General features: G+C 48.1%; 1 protein-coding gene across 5 annotated transcripts in view; it reads left to right on the top strand.

Moving 5' to 3' along the window:
- The window catches only part of fmnl3 (formin-like 3), a 28,871-nt gene extending 6,599 nt beyond the window's left edge, over positions 1 to 22,272 (top strand). The window contains exons 2-26 of one of the 5 annotated variants that reach the window (XM_076166104.1): positions 6,269 to 6,352; positions 6,472 to 6,552; positions 6,682 to 6,758; positions 8,835 to 8,918; positions 9,569 to 9,715; positions 10,616 to 10,724; positions 10,900 to 10,976; positions 11,462 to 11,555; positions 12,315 to 12,389; positions 12,488 to 12,598; positions 12,695 to 12,844; positions 13,493 to 13,594; positions 13,800 to 14,190; positions 14,537 to 14,629; positions 14,713 to 14,837; positions 14,926 to 15,128; positions 15,213 to 15,516; positions 15,603 to 15,683; positions 15,793 to 15,922; positions 16,059 to 16,219; positions 16,402 to 16,503; positions 17,320 to 17,412; positions 17,520 to 17,643; positions 19,344 to 19,387; positions 20,835 to 22,272. In XM_076166104.1, coding sequence (XP_076022219.1) covers positions 6,269 to 6,352; positions 6,472 to 6,552; positions 6,682 to 6,758; positions 8,835 to 8,918; positions 9,569 to 9,715; positions 10,616 to 10,724; positions 10,900 to 10,976; positions 11,462 to 11,555; positions 12,315 to 12,389; positions 12,488 to 12,598; positions 12,695 to 12,844; positions 13,493 to 13,594; positions 13,800 to 14,190; positions 14,537 to 14,629; positions 14,713 to 14,837; positions 14,926 to 15,128; positions 15,213 to 15,516; positions 15,603 to 15,683; positions 15,793 to 15,922; positions 16,059 to 16,219; positions 16,402 to 16,503; positions 17,320 to 17,412; positions 17,520 to 17,643; positions 19,344 to 19,381 — 3,036 coding nt within the window. In that variant the 3' untranslated portion in view covers positions 19,382 to 19,387; positions 20,835 to 22,272. Of the gene's footprint in view, positions 1 to 6,268; positions 6,353 to 6,471; positions 6,553 to 6,681; positions 6,759 to 8,834; positions 8,919 to 9,568; positions 9,716 to 10,615; positions 10,725 to 10,899; positions 10,977 to 11,461; positions 11,556 to 12,314; positions 12,390 to 12,487; positions 12,599 to 12,694; positions 12,845 to 13,492; positions 13,595 to 13,799; positions 14,191 to 14,536; positions 14,630 to 14,712; positions 14,838 to 14,925; positions 15,129 to 15,212; positions 15,517 to 15,602; positions 15,684 to 15,792; positions 15,923 to 16,058; positions 16,220 to 16,401; positions 16,504 to 17,319; positions 17,413 to 17,519; positions 17,644 to 18,729; positions 18,855 to 19,343; positions 19,388 to 20,834 lie in introns of all 5 variants that reach the window. The other 4 variants (XM_076166101.1, XM_076166102.1, XM_076166105.1 and 1 more) reach the window with 4 other exon arrangements.
- Positions 22,273 to 22,481: the final 209 nt, after the last annotated feature.

Genomic DNA, 22,481 nt, shown 5'->3' with positions numbered 1-22,481 from the left:
CTTCAAAGCTCCCTGTGATTGTGTCTGAACCCAGCTTGGCCCCTGCTATCACCTCTGTCCATCACTCCCAGCTCGCAGGGTCAATAAATGCATCAGCAAATGGTTTGGTCAGGAGGCGGAGCTTCACATATCAGTCTAACATGGTGGCGTTTTTCACCCACTTCCTCTCAAGTTGGAATGTCTCCTTTTGGTTGTAAAGGCCCGGGCCGGACGATGGTGGTGGAGGGAGAAGTTGTTTCCCCCTCGCAGAGTGACTCAGAGGTCGCCTGCCATGAAGCCTGGGTTCATGGGAGAAAGGAGAGGAGAGGCATTAGAGCGGCGTTTATTTATCCAAGCGTTGCCATTAAACTGCATCAAACTGTCACGGGAGATGTGGAGGCAAATATGTATGGAACTTTCTTCCGCTTAGGACCAACAACCAACATATCACACAGAATCCGAGTGCAGCTTTTTACAGCACGAGCATGAAACTGTACGTGGAGCTGAAGTTTGTTGTCTTGGTAACAGTTGAGACGAAACAAACAAAACACTGAAAGCTTTATTTGCAACATTTCCATCGATATCAATAGTTTTGATGAGTCATGTGATTACCGCAATGGTAATTCAAGTACCACTGGTGGGCCATGTACCATAGATTGAGAACCACTTCTTTTTGTAGCATATGCAGTATTTTCTAGAGCCGTATTTTGATAGATTAGGATGACGATAATCTCTTTTTCTGATGATTCTGTTTTTGATTGATCCGTTTTCTACAACTTGCAACCAAAATGACAAAATATTCCAAACACAACAACATAACACACAGATCAGATTTATGGTAGCTGCTTCATGTAATCACCATGCTGATGATCAGGCTCTTCAGCTCTTTGATGGGCCATTTTGTTTTCACACACACAAACACACACACACCCCATGTGGAGAATGTGGCGTGGCGGCTGCATGTAAATGAATCTGGAGGTCTTAACCTGTTATTCTAAACTTTTAGGTGACAACACAAACCTGTGGCTATTTGCTTTGTAAACAGGGTGAAGCTTCGGGGGGAGAGGGGGGAGGAAGGTCTCTCCAGTTAGAAAAACATCTCCCCTCGCTCCCTCCCTCTGTGTGGATCTGCTCCTGAGCCTCCCGGTACCTTCCAGCATCTCTGTGGAGAACTCTCAGCCTTTTGTTGCGATTGTCTGGTTCGGGTTTCCTCACAAAAGAGCGACAGGCCGATCAGATATCTGCTCAGAGAAAGAGGGGCCGCCTTTTCTCACACTGCTCTCCATTCACTGGAACTTACCTGCGAGCTGGAAAAACACCTACAATCTGTCACACACATTCACACACACTCACGCCCATACTGGTTTTTCTATCCTTTCAAAGATGTCTGTGTGAAGGTAGAACAGTGGAGACGCCACTCCAATTGTCCACCAGAACTTTTTTTAAATAAATGTCATTTGTTATTCCACTTTCTATAACAAATGAGTCAACACTGTTCTCCATCACTGTACGTTCATTTGTGTATCACCTCACTATCTAGGTGTTATGATGTCATACAGCAAGCTTTCTACTATGACATCATACTAGCATGGAGTTTTTGAGGTTGCCACACCAACCATTCTCTATTCATTCATGTTGAAAAATAAATGACATAATGCTTAGGCCATTGTGGCATTATTATAAAAGATATTAAAACAACTGGCCTCATAACACACACACACACACACACACACACACACACGTACACACATGCTCATTTCACTCGTAACAGCTCTGGAACAAAACCGACATTACACCACGCAGCTTTGGTGATTTCCTGAAGAGTCGAGGAAGTCCCTGCATCTCCATGACAACAGCGGCGAGGTTCTCATCCTGTGTTCTCTCATTGTGTTTCCACAGCAGAGGAAGAGGAGAAAGGAAAAACAATGGCGACTGGCCATGACATTCATTGATAAAAAGCTGCATCTTTCAAATACTGACACACACAAATAAATGACGTAATGTCTCCATCTGGCCCGCCCTGACCCCCCGCATGTCTCCAAAGTCTGATTGATCTGTTTGCACGTCCTCCGTGTCCTCTCCTGGGTACATAGGAAGACATTCATCTGGGATGTTTTTGTGTATAACTCAGTATCACACAAGGCGTCTCAAAGGGCTTTGTAGACACACACACACACACACACACACACACACACACACACACAGCAGAGGAAACGAGTTACAAAGAGACAGAAGTGACCCAATAACACAGGAAGACGTAAATATGAATGAATAAATCGAGCGAGGAGAGAAGCACGATGGCGCCCAGAAAAGCGTTCCTCTTCCTCTCGCTTTCCTCTGGTTACTCTGTCGCTGCTGAACAGGAGCTCGATCTTTGATCCGCACACACAGATAAGAGTCCTTACTTGCGTGTGACCCTTTTTCTTTTGCTATTTTTGGAGGGACAGCTTCCAGTCCCATCCTTTTTCCTGGACCCGCCCTGATGAGCAGACGGGTGGAGGGTAAAAGAGGCCGGGGGACTCTGCACACACACCCACTCCTTTCCCTCTACCAGATTTTATTCCTGCTTTTTATTGCGGCTAAGTCTGGCTCGGATAAAAATATCAACATAGACGAAACAGTGTGGGCGCTTCATCGCTTTAAAAAGAGAAGAATCTCAAAGTTTTGTTTGTTAAGCAGCTCTGACCTCTGACCTGCAGACTCATACGGATTTAGGTGAAGCACAATATTGTTTTGGAACTTTTAGCTCCCCACAATGAGCTCACCGAAGTAAAGTGAGGAAGAGGAGCTAAAGGAGCAGAAACAGTCGACCACAAACGCAAACATCCAGGAGGAAAGTCTGAGTTTGCTGTGTGTTTGGTGTTTGTAGTCCGATCCTGACCAGAAGCGTCAAGCTGTGAGGAAGAGCAGAGGAGGGAGGAGGAGGAGGAGAGGGGGGCCATCAGTCACACTCCTCCATTTGTCTCTCCGTTTTTTATCTGGCAGCGTCTTGTCCGGGAGGGTTTGTGGGTCGTAAACTCATCCCAGGGCTAATTGGGGGATCAGGGAGGTAAGATGAGGATGAGGAGGAGAACCTGAGGACTCTGATGTCTGAGGCGACCCTGGCCTCCATCCAGGGGGGTCGTGGAGGTCTTTGCGTGACCCCTTCAACTGCTCTAACTGTGGAGTCTTTAAAGTCTCCACCCTGCTCCGTCCCTGGCTCAGATGTCTCTCTCCTGTCAGTCATCGTGTCTCCTGTGCTTTGTTCCTGTGCACTGCCTTTTATTCCAGAAGCAACTCCACTATTTATCACAATTAGCAAACGCCGATTGAAACGCAACAATAAGTCATTTTAGTAATTTTTCAAGTAAATAAGCCCAAAGGTTTGCTGGCTCCAGCGTCACTGATGTGAGGATTTGACTTCATAACGATGTAAATGCAGTCACTTTGCACTTTCTTAGCTATTGATCAAACTAAATAAGAAATCTAATGATGTCGCAGTGAGTTTTGACATAAAACATCTCATTCTACACCCCCCCCAAAAAATGTGATAATTCTCAAAATGAATGTGTTCTTCCTCCTTTGAACATAATTCATTCTTTTTGTTGATTTAGCTGAAATTTACAGACATTTACCTTCACAAAACTATGATTAAACTCCAATTTAGGCAATCATTCAGTGTTTTCCAACCACATGTATGAACTTTAATGTGACTGAAATCAGGTTTCACCTTCTTATGTTTATCCTTATAAACACATTAATCACAATAATCATGTACAATCCAGCACTTTACAGCCCTCAGACTGACAATGGAGGCCCAATGATCTGGAAGATAGCTCTGATAATGGAACCAGTCCGTCTGGTTTGTTGTGTTGCGGCCAGATTCTGCTGCGCGCAGCACCGGGGGGCACACACACACACACTTACCCACACACACACACACACACTTACCCTGCCCACCGGCCATTGTTTGCCATTTTCTATGTGAAAATGTCTCAAATGTCAGAGGAGGAGAATGGCAGCGCACCAAATCAAAACAAAGCTTGTCATTGAGGCCTTGGTGGAACCAGTCTCAGGTCGAAACATGGAGGTCGCTGCAGAGGCCAGAATCAGTGGGCAGCGACGCATCATAACAAGCAATGAACATTTCTGGCATTTCTGTAGTATTTTACCATCATCCAGAGTTGGCTTCGGGATCCCAAAGAGCTTCTGTTTTTCCTCCTCCTCCTCCTCCTCCTCATCCTCCTCGTCCTTCACATCACTACTTTTTAGCTTCTTAAAACACAGGAAGTGCACGATGGTATCGCAGAAAGTGAAATGAAATTAGTTAAATTGGGTTACGTGGCTCAAATTACCCGAATCTTGCCAGAAAGAAAAACATCCCCCTCTTCCTCCTGGTTGCAGGGAGGAAGACGTCTCCTCCACCTCCTCCTCCTCCTCCCCTCAGACATTCTCTTCATATCCAAGATGCCTTTTTAAAAACAGCTTCACACGCAGTCCCACCTTTGTTTGTTTACGCTCCCCTGAGGTGTTAACTGTCAGAACGTCTCACACACGCGTTTGGTGTGTTCGTCGCACTTTCATAAAACAGTATCAGGCTTCTTACTGCTCATCACTTGTCCACTTAATCCAACATAATCATCTTATATGTTGTCATGGTGATATTTAGTCACAGTTTCCAATGGTTCCGCAACTCAGGACGACGCGATCAGACCTGTATTTGTGCTCAACCGAGTGAGGAGAACAAAGGGAGGTGAACTTTGACCTTTATCTCAGATTCTGGAACAGATATTTGGTCTCATAATCTCATTTGTCATTCAGAGACAGGAACGACTGCGATCCGTTCTATGGGTTAATTTTGACCAATAGGTAGTTTCCAGCCTGACGGCGACCCGGGCTGGAGCTGCGTGCTCCTCTTCCTTCCTGTCTCGACCTTCCTCGTCTGAATCAAACCGTGTTGTGGGTTAGATGTCTCCCAGGAGAGGCAGAGGAGGAGAAGGAGGAGGAGGAGGAGGAGGAGGACGGTGCGGCTCGCAGGTCAAACGGGATAGAGAATTTATTGCAAACGTGTAACCAGTATAAACAGAGCACATTCCTGCTGTAATTCTGGACATCTGGAACGCATGTCACCTCTCCTCCGTGTGAGTTTTGGATATCAGGTTGTGCCGAAAAAAGTCCAGAAAGTAACATCCTGCTACTGTTGTCACATCACACTCACATTAGTTTGACATCTTCCTTTCTGGTATTTGGGGAACGTGTTTATTTCTGAGCTGCGATTGCAAAAATAGGTGTAGAAAAAACACACCTTGGACTCTCAGACAGACAGACAGACAGACAGACGCATGAGTCAGCGGCATTTTGAAAGACGCCAGCGCCGTTCCCTCCGCTGGGATCCTCCCTGAGCCCAAACGTGATTCACTCTGGGCACTGATGTGAGCGAGCAAACCGTCCCAACTGTGTGGAAAACTACTTTTAGAAATGCTCACGTGTGACATTTCTGACCTCCGCATATACGTCCTGCTGCATCCATCAGACACATATCCACCCCAGCCCTCCCTCGCTACCCTCCTTCCTCGCCAGCGCCGACATCACGTCTGGCCTGTGACGGGTTAACGGGATACCGTGTAACGTTTGAGGCTGAGTTATGGCTGGCGGGTTAGAAGTCAAAGCTGCCGGGCGGTTAGGAGGCCTTGGCTCGCCCGCACGTTGATACGGGGCGTAAATGAGGTTTCTTAGCGCAAACAATCCCTTGCGTCTCTTCAAAGAGACGAGTTTCAGAGGACGCCGTCCGCTCCAACGTCCTTTTTCCACGTCGACCCCTGTTTACAGGCTCTTGGCCGGGCAAGGAAGTCATTAGTCAAAGCTCATGTCGCACATTTTCTGGGTTTACAGTAGTTGTGAGGACGTAAAACGCTTAAGTGGGTCGGCCCCAAAACACAAATGAGGCCGTTTAGGGTTTAATTTGAGCCGTAGTAAACAGTTCTCCCTCAGGACGCCTCGATGTGGTGAGTGAGCATTTTATGGCCTGATGGATGATAGGTGTGCTAATACGGCCTTCCTCTGATAGCAGCCGCTGAGGTCACAAACGCAGAGTGTGGGCCAGAGCGACTGGATCATGCAGAGGAGACGCGGGTGAGCTCGTGCAACAGGATGCTTGGTCAAGGCAGGAAGTGAGGTCACTGCCCGCTTAAATTGTGACTCTGTGCTACTATTGTTGGTTGACTGACGCACTGCTGAAATACCCTAACAAAGAGGAAACGGGAAATATGTGACTTTAATGAAGTGTGTGTGTGGTTGTGTTTGTTTTCAGAATTCTATGAACCTGCCTCCAGACAAAGCCCGGCTCCTCAGGCAGTATGACAACGAGAAGAAGTGGGACCTGATCTGTGACCAGGTGCATTCACCAATACTGTGAAATGAGCAAGCATACACTGAGACTGTGACACACTCACTCACACACACACACACCGTACAGCCTGCTTACATCTGCTGTGTGTCTCCTCTGGCCTTCAGGAGAGGTTTCAAGTGAAGAATCCACCACACACCTACATCCAGAAACTACGGAGTTACTTAGACCCCGGCGTCACACGAAAGGTGGGATTGAACACATTGTCCTTCAGCATATGTACTGTATATGTGTGTGTGTGTGTGTGTACTGTAATGTAATACTCGGACCATGATGAATCCGCAGCGACGCTCTCTGTGCTTGATTATGTGTTGCAGAAGTTCCGCAGGCGAGTCCAGGAATCCACCAAAGTCTTGAGGGAGCTGGAGATATCGCTGAGGACCAACCACATCGGGTAATCTATTCTCATCATCAGCGGCCGGAGAAGTAAAAATAAACAAGGGAGATGTTCCAGTGTGTGAAGTGAAAGTATTGCTCATGAAGGCCAAACCTGGTCAGAGTGGTGATGGCTCCTTAACTCCTTAACATGGATCTGATACGAGTTCATGTAGAGATATTTCATCTGACTGGGAAAACCTTGTATCTCTGAATTTGGAGATCGAAGAATTCAACTATTTAAGAATTTTAGTAATTTTCATCTCTTTAGGTCAGTGAAGCCCCAGACCTCATTATCATTAATTTAATTTAATTTAATTTAATTTAATTTAATTTAATTTAATTTAATTTAATTTAACTTTATTTTATTTTATTTTATTTTATTTTATTTTAATTATAACAGACATAAATGTATTATCAACAGTTAAATATTAGGTATTTCTGTGATCTGTGTCTCAACCTTCAAAGCTACTCAGACTGTAAATGTAGTGAAGCAGAACAAAACATAAATACTCCACTAAAGTCAAAGTACCTGAGGTGGGTAGAGTGTTCCTCACCTCTTCCTGTGACACGCTCCACTAAATCTGCACTTAAGCAAACACAGATTTGACCTTTTCATTCCTCCTCTTCTCTGCTGCTTCTTTGTTTCTTCTCGGAGCTGTTGTGGTTCCTTGTGCCCAGATCTCTCTCTATTGTTCTAACTTGCCAGGCTCTGCAGCTCCACTTCATAGCAGCAGAGCCGGTCCTCATAATGCCCAGATGGTAGCCATTGTGCTGCCTGGTCCACTCCCCCGTAGTGCCGAGCCAGGAAGCTTTGTTGTGTGTGCCAGAGGGACAGGAAGCGCCTGGCTGACCAGCGCTGAACCCGGCTAGTAGCACGTAGGACAAATGTCCAAAAATGTCCAAAACGCACATACAAACCTTCTCAGCCACAGTCGTCAGAGTAGAAACACAAACTCTACTTATTAATTAGACGTCACACTGATACTTTAACGTTCTGTTCTGTTCGTCCTCATCGATAAAGGTTTGTTTCCCAGAAAGACACACGGGCGCAGAGAAAGGTCGGCTATTTTCAGAGGATTTTTGTGGGTGGGATCGAGCGAAGCAGATGCTGGTTTATTCTGTGTGTGTGTGTGTGTGTGTGTGTCTGAATTCTGGGCCCTTTTTTCTATTTCCTTTTTTTTCCTCTTCCGACGTGTTATTATTATTGTGAGCAGCCGAGAAAAATCAGAAACGGCAAAACTGGCTGGAGAGGAGCGGAGGAAGCGGAGGAAGGGAGACGGCGAGAAAGAAGTTAGGGGTCAGAAGGAGGGGGGGGGGGTGTAGGAGACAGGAAACTGATGATCCAGCCTGCCCTCCCCTCTCCTCTTCACCTCCCTCCCTCCTCTTCACCCAATCTGTCCGCTTTGTTCGCTTTCCTCTGCTCCCCTCTCTTCCCCTCCCTCCCTCCCTCCCTCCCTTACTTTGAGGCTGGTGATTGCCTTCCTGCCCGGCTCTCCGTGGGGCTCGAGCGGCTCGTCTGTGTCGCTCGAATCACAACCAGCGCCGCTTTCTAAAACTATTTTAAGAACCTTTTACCCCAATCCTGTCCTCCCTCCCTCCCTCCTAGAGTGTCTGAAGGAGGGGGGGAAGGCAGACTACATACTTTCGACTATTTTCGGGGGGTTCGACCCGAGCCCGGTTCATCCCGGCCGCGGTGCCCTCCAACATTCCTTCTCTGGCTGCAGCAGTGGGAATTCCTTTGTTTGGAGTTCTGGCTTCCTCGCTCCAGAAACGCAGCAGAGTTTTTATAAATGGTGAGGAAAGGTGAAGCCGCCAAGGAACTCTGGTTTACTTTCCGCCGCATTCCTGCCAAGTTCCTTCTCTGCGGGGAGGAGCAGACCCCCCTCAGAGCCGCCTCACGTATCAAACTCACACAATCCTACATGAGGAATCCTACAGGCCTCAGCTCCTCGCTTTGTTTCTCTTCTCTCTCACCCTCCCACCTCCATTAACTGGTCAAATCCAAGTCCGAAAGGATATGAGTGTGTGTGTGTGGGTGTGTGTGGGTGTGTGTGGTTGACCTCCTAACCTCTGTCTGTTCCCTGCGTCACAGGTGGGTCAGGGAGTTCCTCAATGATGAAAACAGAGGTCTTGACATCCTGGTGGAGTACCTCTCCTTTGCTCAGTGTGCTGTCATGTGAGTACAGACACACTTGATCACACACACACACACACACACACACACACACACACACACACACACACGCACACACGCACACACGCACACACGCACACATGCACACACACACACACACGCACACAGACAGAACCACATACACGCCTCTAATCAAGTCCATTACCTTGCGGGTCTTGGGGTCGTGGCCAGTGTCTTTCCTCGGGCAGCGCTGCGCAGTGGATCCAGCTGCTGTCCTGTAGAACCGAATGAAGTGCGTGTGTGTGTGTACGTGTGTGTGTGTGTGCGCGAGCCAGTGTGTGTGTGTGTGTGTGTTTGTGTGTGTGTGTGTGTGTGTGTATGACAACGTGCATTCTTTGGATGTGCTGCGTACTTGGCAAACCGACGGCGTTCCCATTCAGATCCTATGTGATGTGGTGTCAAAATGTTCCCTGCCTGAATGAAACTAAATGAAACTTCCCTGCTGAGCTTCACTGCAGCAGCTTGATGACGTCCATGTTGTGTTAACCCCTCGCTGCTCTTTTACCAAGCTGCCTTCCTAACCTAAGCCCCCCTCCCTCTCCCTTACCTCTGGTCTGTACCCCCCTCCCTCTCCCCTCCCCCCCTCCCCGTGCCTGTGTCGCCTCGTCCGTCCCGTCTTGTCTGTGGCTCAGGTTGGATTTTGAGGGGCAGGAGAATGGGGACGATGGCTTCTTGGAGAAGTCTAAGTCCTGGAGCAGGTCCATAGAGGATCTGCACCATATGGGCAGCCAACCCTTCTGCAACACGCTGGTGCGCTCCGCCCGCCAGTCTGTCCTCCGGTACGTATGGCTCTGCTTGCTTCTCCCGCCTCGCCCTGCTAACACTGAAAGCTACCAGTGTGTATCAGCATGTGTGCGTCACCAGAGGCCTCGCCGCTGTTTGGTTCGCTCGTAAACGGTTCGGCTCGGTTGGTTGATAAGCAACAGAAAGGCTCTGACCCCTTCTCCACTGTGCGTGTGTGTGTGTGTGTCTCTCATCCTCCCTCATCTGTCCAGATGTGTGTCTGCTCCATCTTTAGGAGATGAGAGGCAGCTGTGAGCGGCTGCATGTGTCAGACAGTCGTGACGCTCCTCTTCATCGCCACGCACACACACACACACACACACACACACACAAACACACACAGGCAGGCAGGAGATGAAGCCGCATGAGGGACAAAGTAAAATTGGAGTAAATGATACAATCCCAGGGTGTAGAAATACTAAAGTCAACACAAATGACTTCCAGGCTGCATGATGTTTATTACTGAATTACCACCGAATCTGTGTTCGTCAAAGAGTTTATACACTGCAAATACAAAGTCTAATGTGTACACAAAATGAAAGCAATACAGAGTTGCATCATAGCAGTGTGTGCACAGACCTCAGTCAGAAGCCGGCCATCTCCCATAATGCATCTGTAACCTCAAAAGCCATCTCAGACGAGTTCATGTCTCTCTCTCTCTCTCTCTGTTTCTCTCTCTCTCTCTCTCTCTCTCTCTCTCTCTCTCTCTCTCTCTCTGTCTCTCGCTCTCTTTGTGAGCTATCGTGTGTCATATGGAGACCAGATAACATTCTCCCGTCCACACCGAAGCCACAAAAACAAATCCAGCCACGCGGTTCGATTACAAACTTAATTGTAAAACACAGAATAAAACTAGAGATCTTTTCAGAGATATTAACCTCTGCCATCTGTTGCAGCTATGGCTCGGTTACCAACAGCAAAACCATCAAGAACTCTCGACTTGTGAGCCAAAAGGATGACGTGCACGTTTGCATCATGTGCTTGAGAGCGATCATGAACTATCAGGTACCAAAGACTAACACCAACACACACTGCTCCAAATGAAAGGAGCCATGATGTGCAGGTGTTGAGTGAGGACGTGACGACGGTGTTATGGTGTCAAAGTGCTGAACTGATTCCGTACTGTAAGTTCTACCTTCTCTAACCACATCCTGTTCTCTCGCTCTTCTTCGTCACGCAGTACGGCTTCAATATGGTCATGTCCCACGCACACGCTGTCAACGAAATCGCTCTCAGCATGAACAATAAGAACTCACGGTAAGAACTGAGGCCCCCCACCCCACCCACACACACACACCCGTCCATCTCCATAGACTTCAGTCTGGGCCAAACAATGGGGGGAAACCCTGCAGCCAGTTCATTGGATATGCCTCCTGTTCTCCATGGGGCCGGGCTGCTCTCTGAAGCCGGGATCAGAGGTGTATACACAGGCTGTTAAAGGAATGTTTACTAAGGGGAGATTAGCGGTAAACCACTGGGGCTGATCACTTCATAATGAAGGCCGGGAGGGTAAACACGTGGAGGAGCTATAAAGCCGCCTCAGATTAGACATTTCAACTGCTCTATGTTGAAATGTCTGCCCTTGTTTTGAAATGTTTTTAAAGGATAAGTTAGGATAAAGGATAGTAAAAATGAAGCCTTTTTCCTCTTTATCAGGTCAAATTCATTCAGTTTTCAGAGTGTTCATTAGTGTTGGCGGTGGAACTCTTTCCAATGTGTCTCATATCTGCTGTCACCTCCAGGACGAAAGCTTTGGTTCTGGAGCTTCTGGCTGCAGTCTGTCTGGTGCGAGGAGGACACGAGATCATCCTGTCAGCCTTCGACAACTTCAAAGAGGTGCAGACTGCTCGCCGCTGTGTGGGATTTGAACACTGTATGCAAAACAGAGCGTCCGGTAAAGTCCCACATGCGGGCGAGTGTAGAGGGCTGGAAGCTGAGGAGCCTGTGGGAGCCTGGGGTGGGTGTGAGCTCGCGGCCCTCAGTGCTCCGTCTAAGGTTATCAGCCTCATTAAGTGGCCAGATGTGAGCCAACCTTGAACAATGATCAGGATCAACTCCCCGGTGGGAGCCATGGCGACCACAAAGCTTCCACTCAGCCTGTTAGCTTCTGTCTGCACAGTCGTCTCAACACCGGAATAAGATAATTACCATGTAGCCTCAATCCCTCTGAGACACAACAACTAATCAACCCAACAGTCAAAACAAGATACTGTTTCTGTGGAGGCATATGCAGAACAATGCATGAATACATAGTGGCCGCTCTCTACATTAGATCCTTTATGGAGTTAGGACTGATATCTGCTCTTCACTTCCCATGAGTTGTGATCATTAGGACAGATTGTTGTTGTAAAAGCAGTGAGTCATCTTCTGTTAACATTCAGCTGAGCTCTTGGCATGAATTAAATGAGATCATGAGTTGCAATAACAAACTGTATTGTGTTAAGATTACTCACATGAATAACTAGAGTACAGGAGATAGATGGTGCATCAGCATCTAAGATATAAATTACAATAATAAGATGTTTGATGGCTGTGGTTTTAGTGGTTGATCCAGTAGCTTTTAAATCTCCTGCTCCTGTGTTGTTGTGCCTGTAGGTGTGTAAGGAGAAGCATCGCTTTGAGAGGCTGATGGATTACTTCCGCTGTGAGGAGGGAAACATCGACTTCATGGTGAGACGAGGCTCAGATGGTGGCTGAGAGGGAATGTGGCGTCCAGTTCAGTTGGATCAACGCTCGGTGCTTAACCTGTGTCTGTGTCTGTGGTCCAGGTCGCCTGCATGCAGTTTATCAACATCGTGGTCCACTCCGTCGAAGACATGAACTTCAGAGTCCACCTGCAGTATGAGTTCACCAAGCTGGGCCTGGACGACTACCTGGAAGTACGGAGCCGGCGCTTAGCGATTAACAAACCAAGAAACAATCCAAAGAAGCTTTAACTGTAACTCAACCTCCCCGATTCTGCTTGTTTTTTTCAGAAATCGAAACACACAGAGAGCGACAAGCTGTCGGTGCAGATCCAGGCCTACCTGGATAACGTGTTTGATGTGGGTGGTCTGCTGGAGGATGCAGAGACTAAGAACGCAGCGCTGGAGAAGGTGGAGGAGCTGGAGGAGCACCTGTCCCACGTAAGCTCCGCCCCTCTAGACCACCAACGCTGCTCATTTACCAGAGCGCTGCGGTTCACCAGCCATGTACTTTTCTTGGCTTTTTCTATGCGGTAATTAGAATTCTACTCAATGTTTGTATTTCACAAGTAGTCTCAGTAATAATGGGGCAGAACCCTCTCGGAAAATTTTCATCTTGTGTGCAGAACAATCGCCATGTTGTTCTTATTTTGCCTGGTTTCTCTCTGGGAGCCCACGCTGCTCCGCAAAGACCTTCCTCACATGGAAAGGTCGTAGGCAGCCCTGACATCACTCGAGGAATTTCATAACAAACTCCGTCTCTGGGTTTGGGGGGAATGTCGAGGGAGGAGGAGAGTGAAAATTCCCAGTGAATTCCTGTGCGACATGTGTAAATATGTCCGAACTCAAAAGGGGAAAGCGGTGTCGGCCTCTGGCTGCGTCATGCTGCTGTGTGTATCATGTTTCTCACTGATGCTCCTCGCTGCACAGAGGAGAGAGGCAGAGAGTCAGAGAGCCGGGAGTGGAGCCGGGAATGATGCCCGCGCTCTTCATTTTCATTTCACCGGATCTGTTTATCAAATCGTCTCCCATCCTCTCTGACATGGTCGCTTCTCTGTTTGCCTCCCTCCTCTCCATCTTCTCTCACAGGTGACTGAGAAGCTGCTGGAGGTTGAGAATGACACGATGATGAAGGTGGCTGATCTGGAGAAGCTACTCTTCCAAAAGGACAAAGACCTGCAGGCGATACGGGTAAAACCTGGCAAATGTTTTATGTAACCTTAAGCACCGAGAGACTCTGCTAATATCCTCTTATTGTCTTTGTCGGGTTTGTGTGATTTATGGAGCTAAATTGCTGTGACAGCAAATTGGGTCAGCAGGAAACAGGATGTGTCTTTGGCTTGTGGAGTCATTGTCCCCCCCCCCTGCTCTTTATCTCCCCCTGGTGACTGTCCAGGAGACGTACGAGTCGAGCAACACCCAGGTCAACACCCTGAGGAGGGTGCTCAAGGAGAAGGACGCCGCCTTCCAGAGGCACTTCAACATCGAGAGGAGGCTGCTGGAGCTGGAGCAGCAGGGAACCATCCGCCTGCACAAGAAGCCCGACGGGGACATCTCCATCGAGCCACTGGGCGTCGGAGGAGCTGGAGGAGCTGGAGGAGGAGCCGGGAATAGCGGCCTCGGGATCCCTCTGGGCGACGTCAGGCAGCTGTCGGCAGGGTCAGCAGCTGGGCTGGCGGGATTGGGAGGAGCTGGAGTGTTCGACTCCAGCTTACCTCCAGCCAGTGAAGCTCCTCCACCCCCTCCACCGCCACCACCGCCCCCTCCTCCTCTACCCTCTGTTTCAGGTAAAACCCGCCGTGACTCACTGGCTGATCATCATGTCTGTCTGCCAACGTGTCTGAAGTGAAAGTCGCATCTGTCTGGCCTGCAGACCCTCACTGCAGTTCCATTTTCATTTCCTCTGCTTTGCAACGTGGTGCCAAGCCAGGTGACAGGTCACAGCCGTGTGCTTCTACCGCAGACAGGAAAAGGAAATACAAGGGTTGTTTCCTCTGTGTGTGTGTGTGCACGCCTGTGTGTGTGTGTAGGTGACTAGACCGTAGCACAGGCGGAATGATACTTAGTGTTGGAGCTCTGTGCAGAGTTCCAGTAACAGTGTTACTGTTATTTCCCCTTTTGTATTCATCACAGGGCCCAACGCTCCCATTCCTCCTCCACCTCCACCTGCCCCTCCACCTCTGCCCGACGCTTGTCCCTCAGTCATCTTGAGTTTGGGTCTGTCAGGTGAGAAACACACACATTCACAGTAGCAGTAAAGTAAAGTTAGGGTGAACAGATTCTTATATTTGGTAAACGTTTGACCGCAGCGATCAGAATCAAGAAGCCCATCAAGACAAAGTTCCGCCTGCCCGTGTTTAACTGGACGGCACTGAAGCCCAATCAGATCAACGGCACAGTCTTCAACGAGATCGACGACGAGCGTGTGATGGAGGTAAAACACGTCTCTCACAACGGCTCCGTCTGACCTGTTTGCTTTAAAGTTTCGACCCTGGTGTTAAATAATGAGTGCTTGCATGCAGGAGCTGGAACTGGAGAAGTTTGAGGAGCTGTTTAAGACCAGAGCTCAGGGTCCTGTGGTGGACGTCACCTGCACAAAGAGCAAAGTGGCCCAGAAGGCAGCAAACAAAGTCACTCTGCTGGACGCCAACCGCTCCAAGAACCTGGCCATCACATTACGGAAGGCCAACAAGACCACAGAGGAGATCTGCAAAGCAATAGAGAAGTACTACACCTTTCCTCAACATCAAAGACTTAATCAACCTTCAAGGTTAGGACATTCTCTTACACATTTGTCTCCTCCCCTCAGGTTTGACCTAAAGACTTTACCTGTGGACTTTGTGGAGTGCCTAATGCGCTTTCTGCCCACGGAGGCGGAGATCAAAGTCATGCGTCAGTACGAGCGAGAGCGCCGTCCGCTGGACCAGCTGGCGGAGGAAGATCGCTTCATGCTGTTTTTCAGCAAGATCGAGCGACTCACCCAGAGGATGAACATCATCACCTTTGTCGGGAACTTCAGCGACAACGTCAACATGCTCACGCCGCAGCTCAACGCCATCATCGCAGCGTCCGGCTCGGTGAAGTCGGCGCCAAAGTTGAAAAGAGTGCTGGAGGTAAGTAAGTGTGTCTGTTGTGTCGTGGCCTAGTTTGTAGTTTGTGTCTGCAGCGTCATTCATTCCGTGTCCATTGTCGCCTGTAGATCATCTTGGCTTTGGGAAACTACATGAACAGCAGCAAAAGAGGCTGCGTGTACGGCTTCAAGTTACAAAGTCTGGACCTGGTGAGTGTTAAGTTGCTTGTTAAGGTCGAGGCGTCTTCATTGTCGCAAACCATTTGATTTGTGGAGCTTTTGCCGACTCTCTCCTCCTCCTCTTCCTCTTCTGTCGCAGCTTCTGGACACAAAGTCTACAGACAGGAAGATGACTCTGCTGCACTACATCGCCCTGATTGTGAAGGAGAAGTACCCCGAGCTCGCCAACTTCCACAACGAGCTGCATTTTGTGGACAAAGCTGCTGCAGGTGATCAATCACAGTGAATAGGTGTAGACATGTGGAGTTGTGGCTGCACTACTGACTCCTACTGGTCAGTAGGGGCGCGTGCATGGAGGGAGGCAAAGACGCAGATTCTTATAACTTTGTCTGTGTGTGTTCAAAGTGTCTCTTGAAAACGTGCTGCTGGACGTGCGGGAGCTGGGTAAGGGCATGGATCTGATCAGGAGGGAGTGCAGCCTCCACGACCACTCGGTGCTCAAAGGCTTCCTGCAGGCCAGCGACACGCAGCTGGACAAGCTGCAGAAGGACGCCAAGACAGCCGAGGTAACAAGCCAGCGCCATCCTCCGCCTCAAAGCCAAACCAAAATAGACGCCGATCTAAACTCAGCCCACGGCTCGGCTGCAACTCGGCGATACACAAAGCGAGCGCGCCTCCTCACTGGGCTCTGTTTACTAACACGGCTCCCATTCTGCCTCTGTGCTCCTTCCCCCCCCACCGATTCTAGGAAGCCTTCAACAATGTGGTCAACTACTTTGGTGAGAGCGCCAAGACGACTCCGCCCGCTGTGTTCTTCCCCGTGTTTGTGCGCTTCATCAGGGCCTACAAGGTGAGAGCGTACGAGCACAGGCACACTGTCACACTCACACACTCTCCTCCTCCCCCCCCTGCTCCCTCCCTGCCCGCTTCGCTGTAAGATCCCATCCCTCTAAGTCGGGGCGGAGCAGCAGAGGTTGGGTTGGTCTTTGGCCCGTCTCGATGCCACAGGACGTGGCGAATAGTCAGAGGCCAAATAACAGGAAGGGCCAGCTGGGCCGGGCTTCAGAGCAGCAGCTGTGGTGTTTAGACTGGTCCCTCCCCCCTCCTTCCCTTTACCCCCGGACAGCCTTGCCCTGCCCCAACGTGCAGCACACACTTCCTGGGATTGTTCTCCGTCTGGATTGATGGGATCTGCTCGAGGAAATGTGCAGCACAAGGATTTGTGTTTACGCGTGTGTGTCTGTTTGAGTGTTTGGTGTGTACCTTATCTTTGTGCATGTTTATGATTTTAAGCTTTTTTTTAGATTTGTATATCATTGACATGCGTGTGTGTGTGAGTGAGTGAGAAGATGAGTGACAGCAGCAGGACACATTCAGAACAGTTTGTTTTGTCCGTCAGTGTAACTTGATGATCTGTTTTCTCCGCGCTATAAAATCAATTCAATCTTAATCATCTTCCACATTTGAATTCACTGCAAAGTTGTTTTCCTGCAGTGAGACACAAGTGGGAGAGAAGCAACACTAAGAACTAAGAATAACAGTAAGAATAGCAGCACAGGACGATTTTGTTTCTCTTTACTTGTCTTGGCGAGTTTGTTGACTTGGATTCATTTGAGCTGCACTGGTTTTGTTGCTGACTGCTCGCTTCTCCTTCTCTTCTCCACAGGATGCAGTAGAACAAAATGAGCAGAGGAAGAGGCAGGAGGAAGCAATGAGGGAGAAGTTACTGGCTCAGGAGGCCAAGCAGCAAGACCCCAAGGTACTGATCCAGCACGTACAGCAGAGAGCACTGGAGTGTCAAGGTTATGTGGCGAAGAGCAATAATACCCTCCTCCTCCTCCTCCTCCTCCTCCTCCTCTCATTCAGGTCCAGGCCCAGAAGAAGAGGCAGCAGCAACATGAGCTGATTGCAGAGCTGCGAAAGCGCCAAGCCAAAGACCACCGGCCCGTATACGAGGGCAAGGACGGCACCATCGAGGACATCATCACAGGTGGGCCAGACAGCACCCAGAGCGACGCCCCCGCGGGTGCCAGCAGCAGCAGCAGCAGCAGCCCCCCCAGTCGCCCCAGGCCTAAAATGACTGTGGTCATACACAGCTCCACCCCCTTACAGTGCACCTTGTGTTATGTGGTCCGGACCCCGGCACATCTGGAGCACAGGCGGCACATAGCGGTGCAGCCAGACGCCAGCCAGTAGTCAGCAGCCCGTCTCGCGTCCCGCTGCGTCTCCTTTCGCTCCTCGTTTGGAGGAAACGTGCAAACTAAAGCTGCTGAGCGACAGAATGTGTGAGCCTGCAGGGTTTGAGTCCCGATCGAACCGTTAGAGCGCCTGAGTTGCAGCTGTTTGGTCAGACTGACATCCTGAAGGCTCCATTCTTTAAGCACAATTTACACCAGGAGAAATACTTGAATCTAAGTCCTGAATTCAAATCGATAGTAGATAAGCACAAGCAGACATATTATTTACTAAATATTCACATTGTTGCTTCATTTGTTTTGGAGCAAATGGAAGGAAATCCTGGAAGTTAATATATATTTCATGAGTTTACTGTATTTAACGTCTTAATCTGTGAAGTAGAGTCAAAACTGCAATATCTTCCTCTTAAAATGTAGCGGAGGAAATGTACAAAGTATAAGGTTTGACAGACCTGATGTAGATAATATTCTTTTTAGTTATTTATTAATATTATATCATGTAGAGTTGTAAATATTGGATCTTCAAAAGTCCTTTTTCCGTCTCCAGCCTCAGGAAAGTTCCTCCACTAATTCATGTTTGCCTCACTCTTTAATCTGCTTCAGATAATAATGTGCATAATCTCAATGTTGTGTTCATGTTATGTTAATAGTGCTCTTAATGCTTCTTTGCCAGCACTAGCAGAGCTCATTAATTATGCAACAGTAAAGTATGACGTCATGGCGAAGACGTCCAGCGCTGAGTGACGTCCCAGGCTCCTCCCCTCCCTGATCGGGGTCCTTTGTTTGGTTTTAAGGTGGTCTCAGTTGTAATCCTTCCCCACAGAGAAAGCCTCAGGTGTGACGTGTTGTTCTCTCCCTCCTCCTCCTCCTCCTCCTCTCAGTACTGAAGAGCGTGCCCTTCACAGCCCGCACGGCTAAACGCGGCTCACGGTTCTTCTGTGAAGCCAACCTCTGCGACGACGCCAACTGCTAGCCCCTCTCCCCCCCTAACGCCAAGGTTGTCCAGGTGTCTCTCGTACGCCCTCCTTGACCCACTTGTGCATGCAGCATGACCCCAGTCACCCCCCCTCCCTCACCCCCTCCCCCCACCACCACCACCACCCCACCATAACCACTCTGGACTAACTTGGGCCGTCATTGTTTGGTTGCCATGTTTGTGTTCTACCTCAGTAAGCTCCTATCCAGCGTGTGTGTGTGTGTTGCGATAGGAGTCAGCCAAACCTCTTTGACTCTCTTGTAAGTGTGTCCACATATTTTGTGTGGAAAATATGCGAAAACACACAATCAGAACACGACCTAGATTAATGAGTGTGAGCGTTTTTTTGCATGACGCCTTCCTAAAGAAATTGGGCGGTCGTAGCTCAAAGAGGTTTGGCTTTTGCTACTGTTTTTGTTTTGATGGACATGAGACTAACTCACTTGTTTGGTGTTGGTTTTTCCGGCTAACATGTTCCTCTTCTTTCCTCGACCATTGCTGTTCATTCTACCTCTCCAGCTGAACAGAAGATTAATGAGAGTATTTGCCACTCCTAAGAGAGGGTAAGGAAGGTAGCCCGGCGGAAACGCAGCCCGCTTGGCCCGCCAGCTGCTACAGTGTGCTGCTACAGTGATGTCAGCTGCTTCGGCCTGCGCTTCGGATGCAATAAAAACAAAAACAAAAACAAAACAAATGAGGCTTTCACGGCACTTAAATACACAACAGAAGAGATATAGATTATCAAATGCTGCTAAAGGGTTTCAAGTGACGTGCGGACCTTTTTACAAATTGATGGATTTGGCGGAAATTACGTTTGATTAGATTAGATTAGTTTGATGTTTGGCCCCTGAGATATTTGGTGTTCGTTTACCAGGTGTGTAGTCTGTAGATTGAACACTTATGGATCCACAGGACACAGGAAAAATTAAGTTATATGAGAACTGTTTGGCTGTTTAGCTTTTATTTTTTCTTGCGTACCTTCCGTCTTTGCACTGTACTGCACTGCACAGGAAGTAGCACAGGATCCATAAGAGTCCTCTCTACGCCTACAGACTGTAAGAAAATCCCAAATACCTCCAAAATGCATCTTCCAATAAAAAAAGTAATTTCCCCCGAAAATCATAAAATTTTGTAAAATCACCTGCTAATTACTGTGAGGATTACAGGAAATCAACATCACCTGTGTTCGCTTGAAAATAGCCGTCATAACTTGATTTATTTAACTGTTCACCTCAGGGATTCTGGTAGTTACAGAACTAATTGTACCCTAATGGACACCATCATCATCATCATCATCATCGTCATCCTCCCCCCTATATGTTGCATGTTGTCCAGTCGTTTACCTCTCACGTGTCCACAGTGTTGCCATGTGTTGTCCTTGCTACCTGTCAGTCGCCGTGTCGCTTCATGGTTGTTTTGGTCAACAAGCTCTTGTAAAAACAAAGCAACAACAAAAAAGCAGTTTGTGTGTCAACGTTCATCACACAGCTGGAAGGTTCACGTTTACTTCCGGCTGTTTAGTAGCTATTTATACAGAAGAAGAGCTTGTTGACCATTGTACTGTTACTGTAATAATGTTAGCTATTATTATTATTTAAGAGTGTTTGCATAACTTCATTCCCAAAGTCTTGGATTTCACTGTTTTGTGTATCGCTGCGGTCAGTTGCAATGCAAGGCTATGGGAATGTGTCATTTCCTGTTTATTTGCTCCTATGAATGCTGATATGTTTGCATTGCTAATATAAATTAACAAAGTCTAATCGCAGGAATTAATGATTAGTTTTAACATTTTCTTAAAATGTTGACAGAAATACTGTTTAATTTGTGGCTTAAATAAAGCTTCTTCTTTTTGTAAACTAGAATTGACCAGAAAGAAACTATAGAGCCTATTTGAGGCCCAATCTGAGCCTAGTGACGTCAGGTTTGGGTGGTCGTCTAACATGTGTGTCCCCCTGTCTCTCACCCTCTCTCCCCCCCTGTCTCTCACCCTCTCTCCCTGCCTGCTCACAGATCTCCGAAACCAGCCTTTCCTGCGAGCTGACGCGTTGATCCGGAGTGGTTGGAAGAGACCTTAAACCACTTATTCGTCACTTATACTCCCCCGCCCCTCCCCTCCTCCCTCCCTGCCTTCATTATAACCCTTCGCCCCCCCCCCCCTGTGTCCTGATGGTCCATCTCAACCCCCCCTGAGGCTGCAGATCACAAAGACTGAAAGAGGACAGTCAGGACAGAGCCCCTTGTCTTAGCCGGGTAATTTATTTATTTATGGAGACCCTCTTTACGGCCGCTCCGAGCGTTGCAGAGGCACAATGGGTCCCTCCTCCCTCACCGACATCAGATTGCCCCACCCCCCCCTCCTCCACCCTCTGGTGTGCCGGCGCAGTGGGAACGAGAGCGGCCGGATGGACCAGTGTGTACAGGTGAGGTGAGGTGAGGTGAGCCCAGGACCACATGCAGGGAGAGGAATGCTTTCACTAAGAAGTGCCTGCCAACATGTGGATCTTATTCCCGGGGCCGTTAATTCCCTCAGATGGTGCAGGACTCAGACTGGGAGCAGATGGAAACACTGTGGTATGAGGCCTTCATCGTGGAGAACAACAGACGCTCCACGGGGATGCAGAGACGCTTTATCAGACGCATTTCCGGCTCCAAGCCCCCCTCCCCCCCACCCCACCAGTCAGCACAATCAGGACGAGATGGAAAATGAAGTAGATGAAGATCATGTCCATTCTCCTCTGGGACGAGCCAAGCTAAACTTCCTCTCATGTTTCGTGTCTGAAGTGCCTTTTGTTTTGCTTAGACAGTATTATTTCCTGTGACTCAGCCATAAATTTGTGTATTTTATGTCTTTCATTTGTCAGAGATTGTATTTTTATTGCCTTGTACTATAACATTATCCTTTAAAAAGAGAGAGAAAAAGCTAAAAATATGCAAAGTCAAAGTTCGTTTTCAAGCTTTAAAGCTGGTGAGTCGCTCGGTGAGTCTGTTTGTGTGCCTTTGGTGAAACTGAATGTTAATAGACTTTGACAACACTTTCTGTCACAAGTTTAAAGTGACATTTTTCGGGAAGTGACACATGTATAGAAAGATTCCATGATGGACTGCTGTCAAATATGTTCCGGGTGATTTACATTCCAATGCTTCCTCATCATGTTGTTTCTCTGCTTCTTCGCCTAATAAGAGATGAATTCATGTCCTTATTAACAGCCAGTGAGGAAGACTAACGTGGCACTGAAGGGACAAACCGTATTTACACTAATTCATGTGGTGGACCTTTGTGTACGCCACTATTCTTTAAATGGACATTTCTGTATTAATGTACATTAAATCGATGAATTCCAGAATTTTACTTTTTGAAGAAAAACGGTTGAATGATTGATCCACAATGACGTGTATTGACTGAAAGGTGACTACACTTCCTCTTTAATAAACAAGATGAATTACCTTATCGCCAGCAACTTCTTCAGAAATTTGTCAATCTTCTCAGATTTGCCCCAAATTCACACAAATTGATGCCAATGCAGACTGGAGGCTGTGTCTGAAATGTTAACTTCCTAGCTCCTTCATGGTCCAAGATATGGGCTTTTAAGGTTTTCTCTAGTTTTACAAAATGTCAACCGCGGGACTACAGAAGTTACAAAAGTTAACAATCGACTC

Source organism: Genypterus blacodes, unplaced genomic scaffold, assembly GCF_046128005.1.
Source record: "Genypterus blacodes isolate CSIRO-AG114 ecotype Tasmania unplaced genomic scaffold, CSIRO-AGI_Gbla_v1 ptg000156l_1, whole genome shotgun sequence".
Classification (NCBI taxonomy): Eukaryota; Metazoa; Chordata; class Actinopteri; order Ophidiiformes; family Ophidiidae; genus Genypterus; species Genypterus blacodes.
Note: the sequence above shows the minus strand (reverse complement) of the source record. Positions and strands in the feature narration are given on the sequence as shown.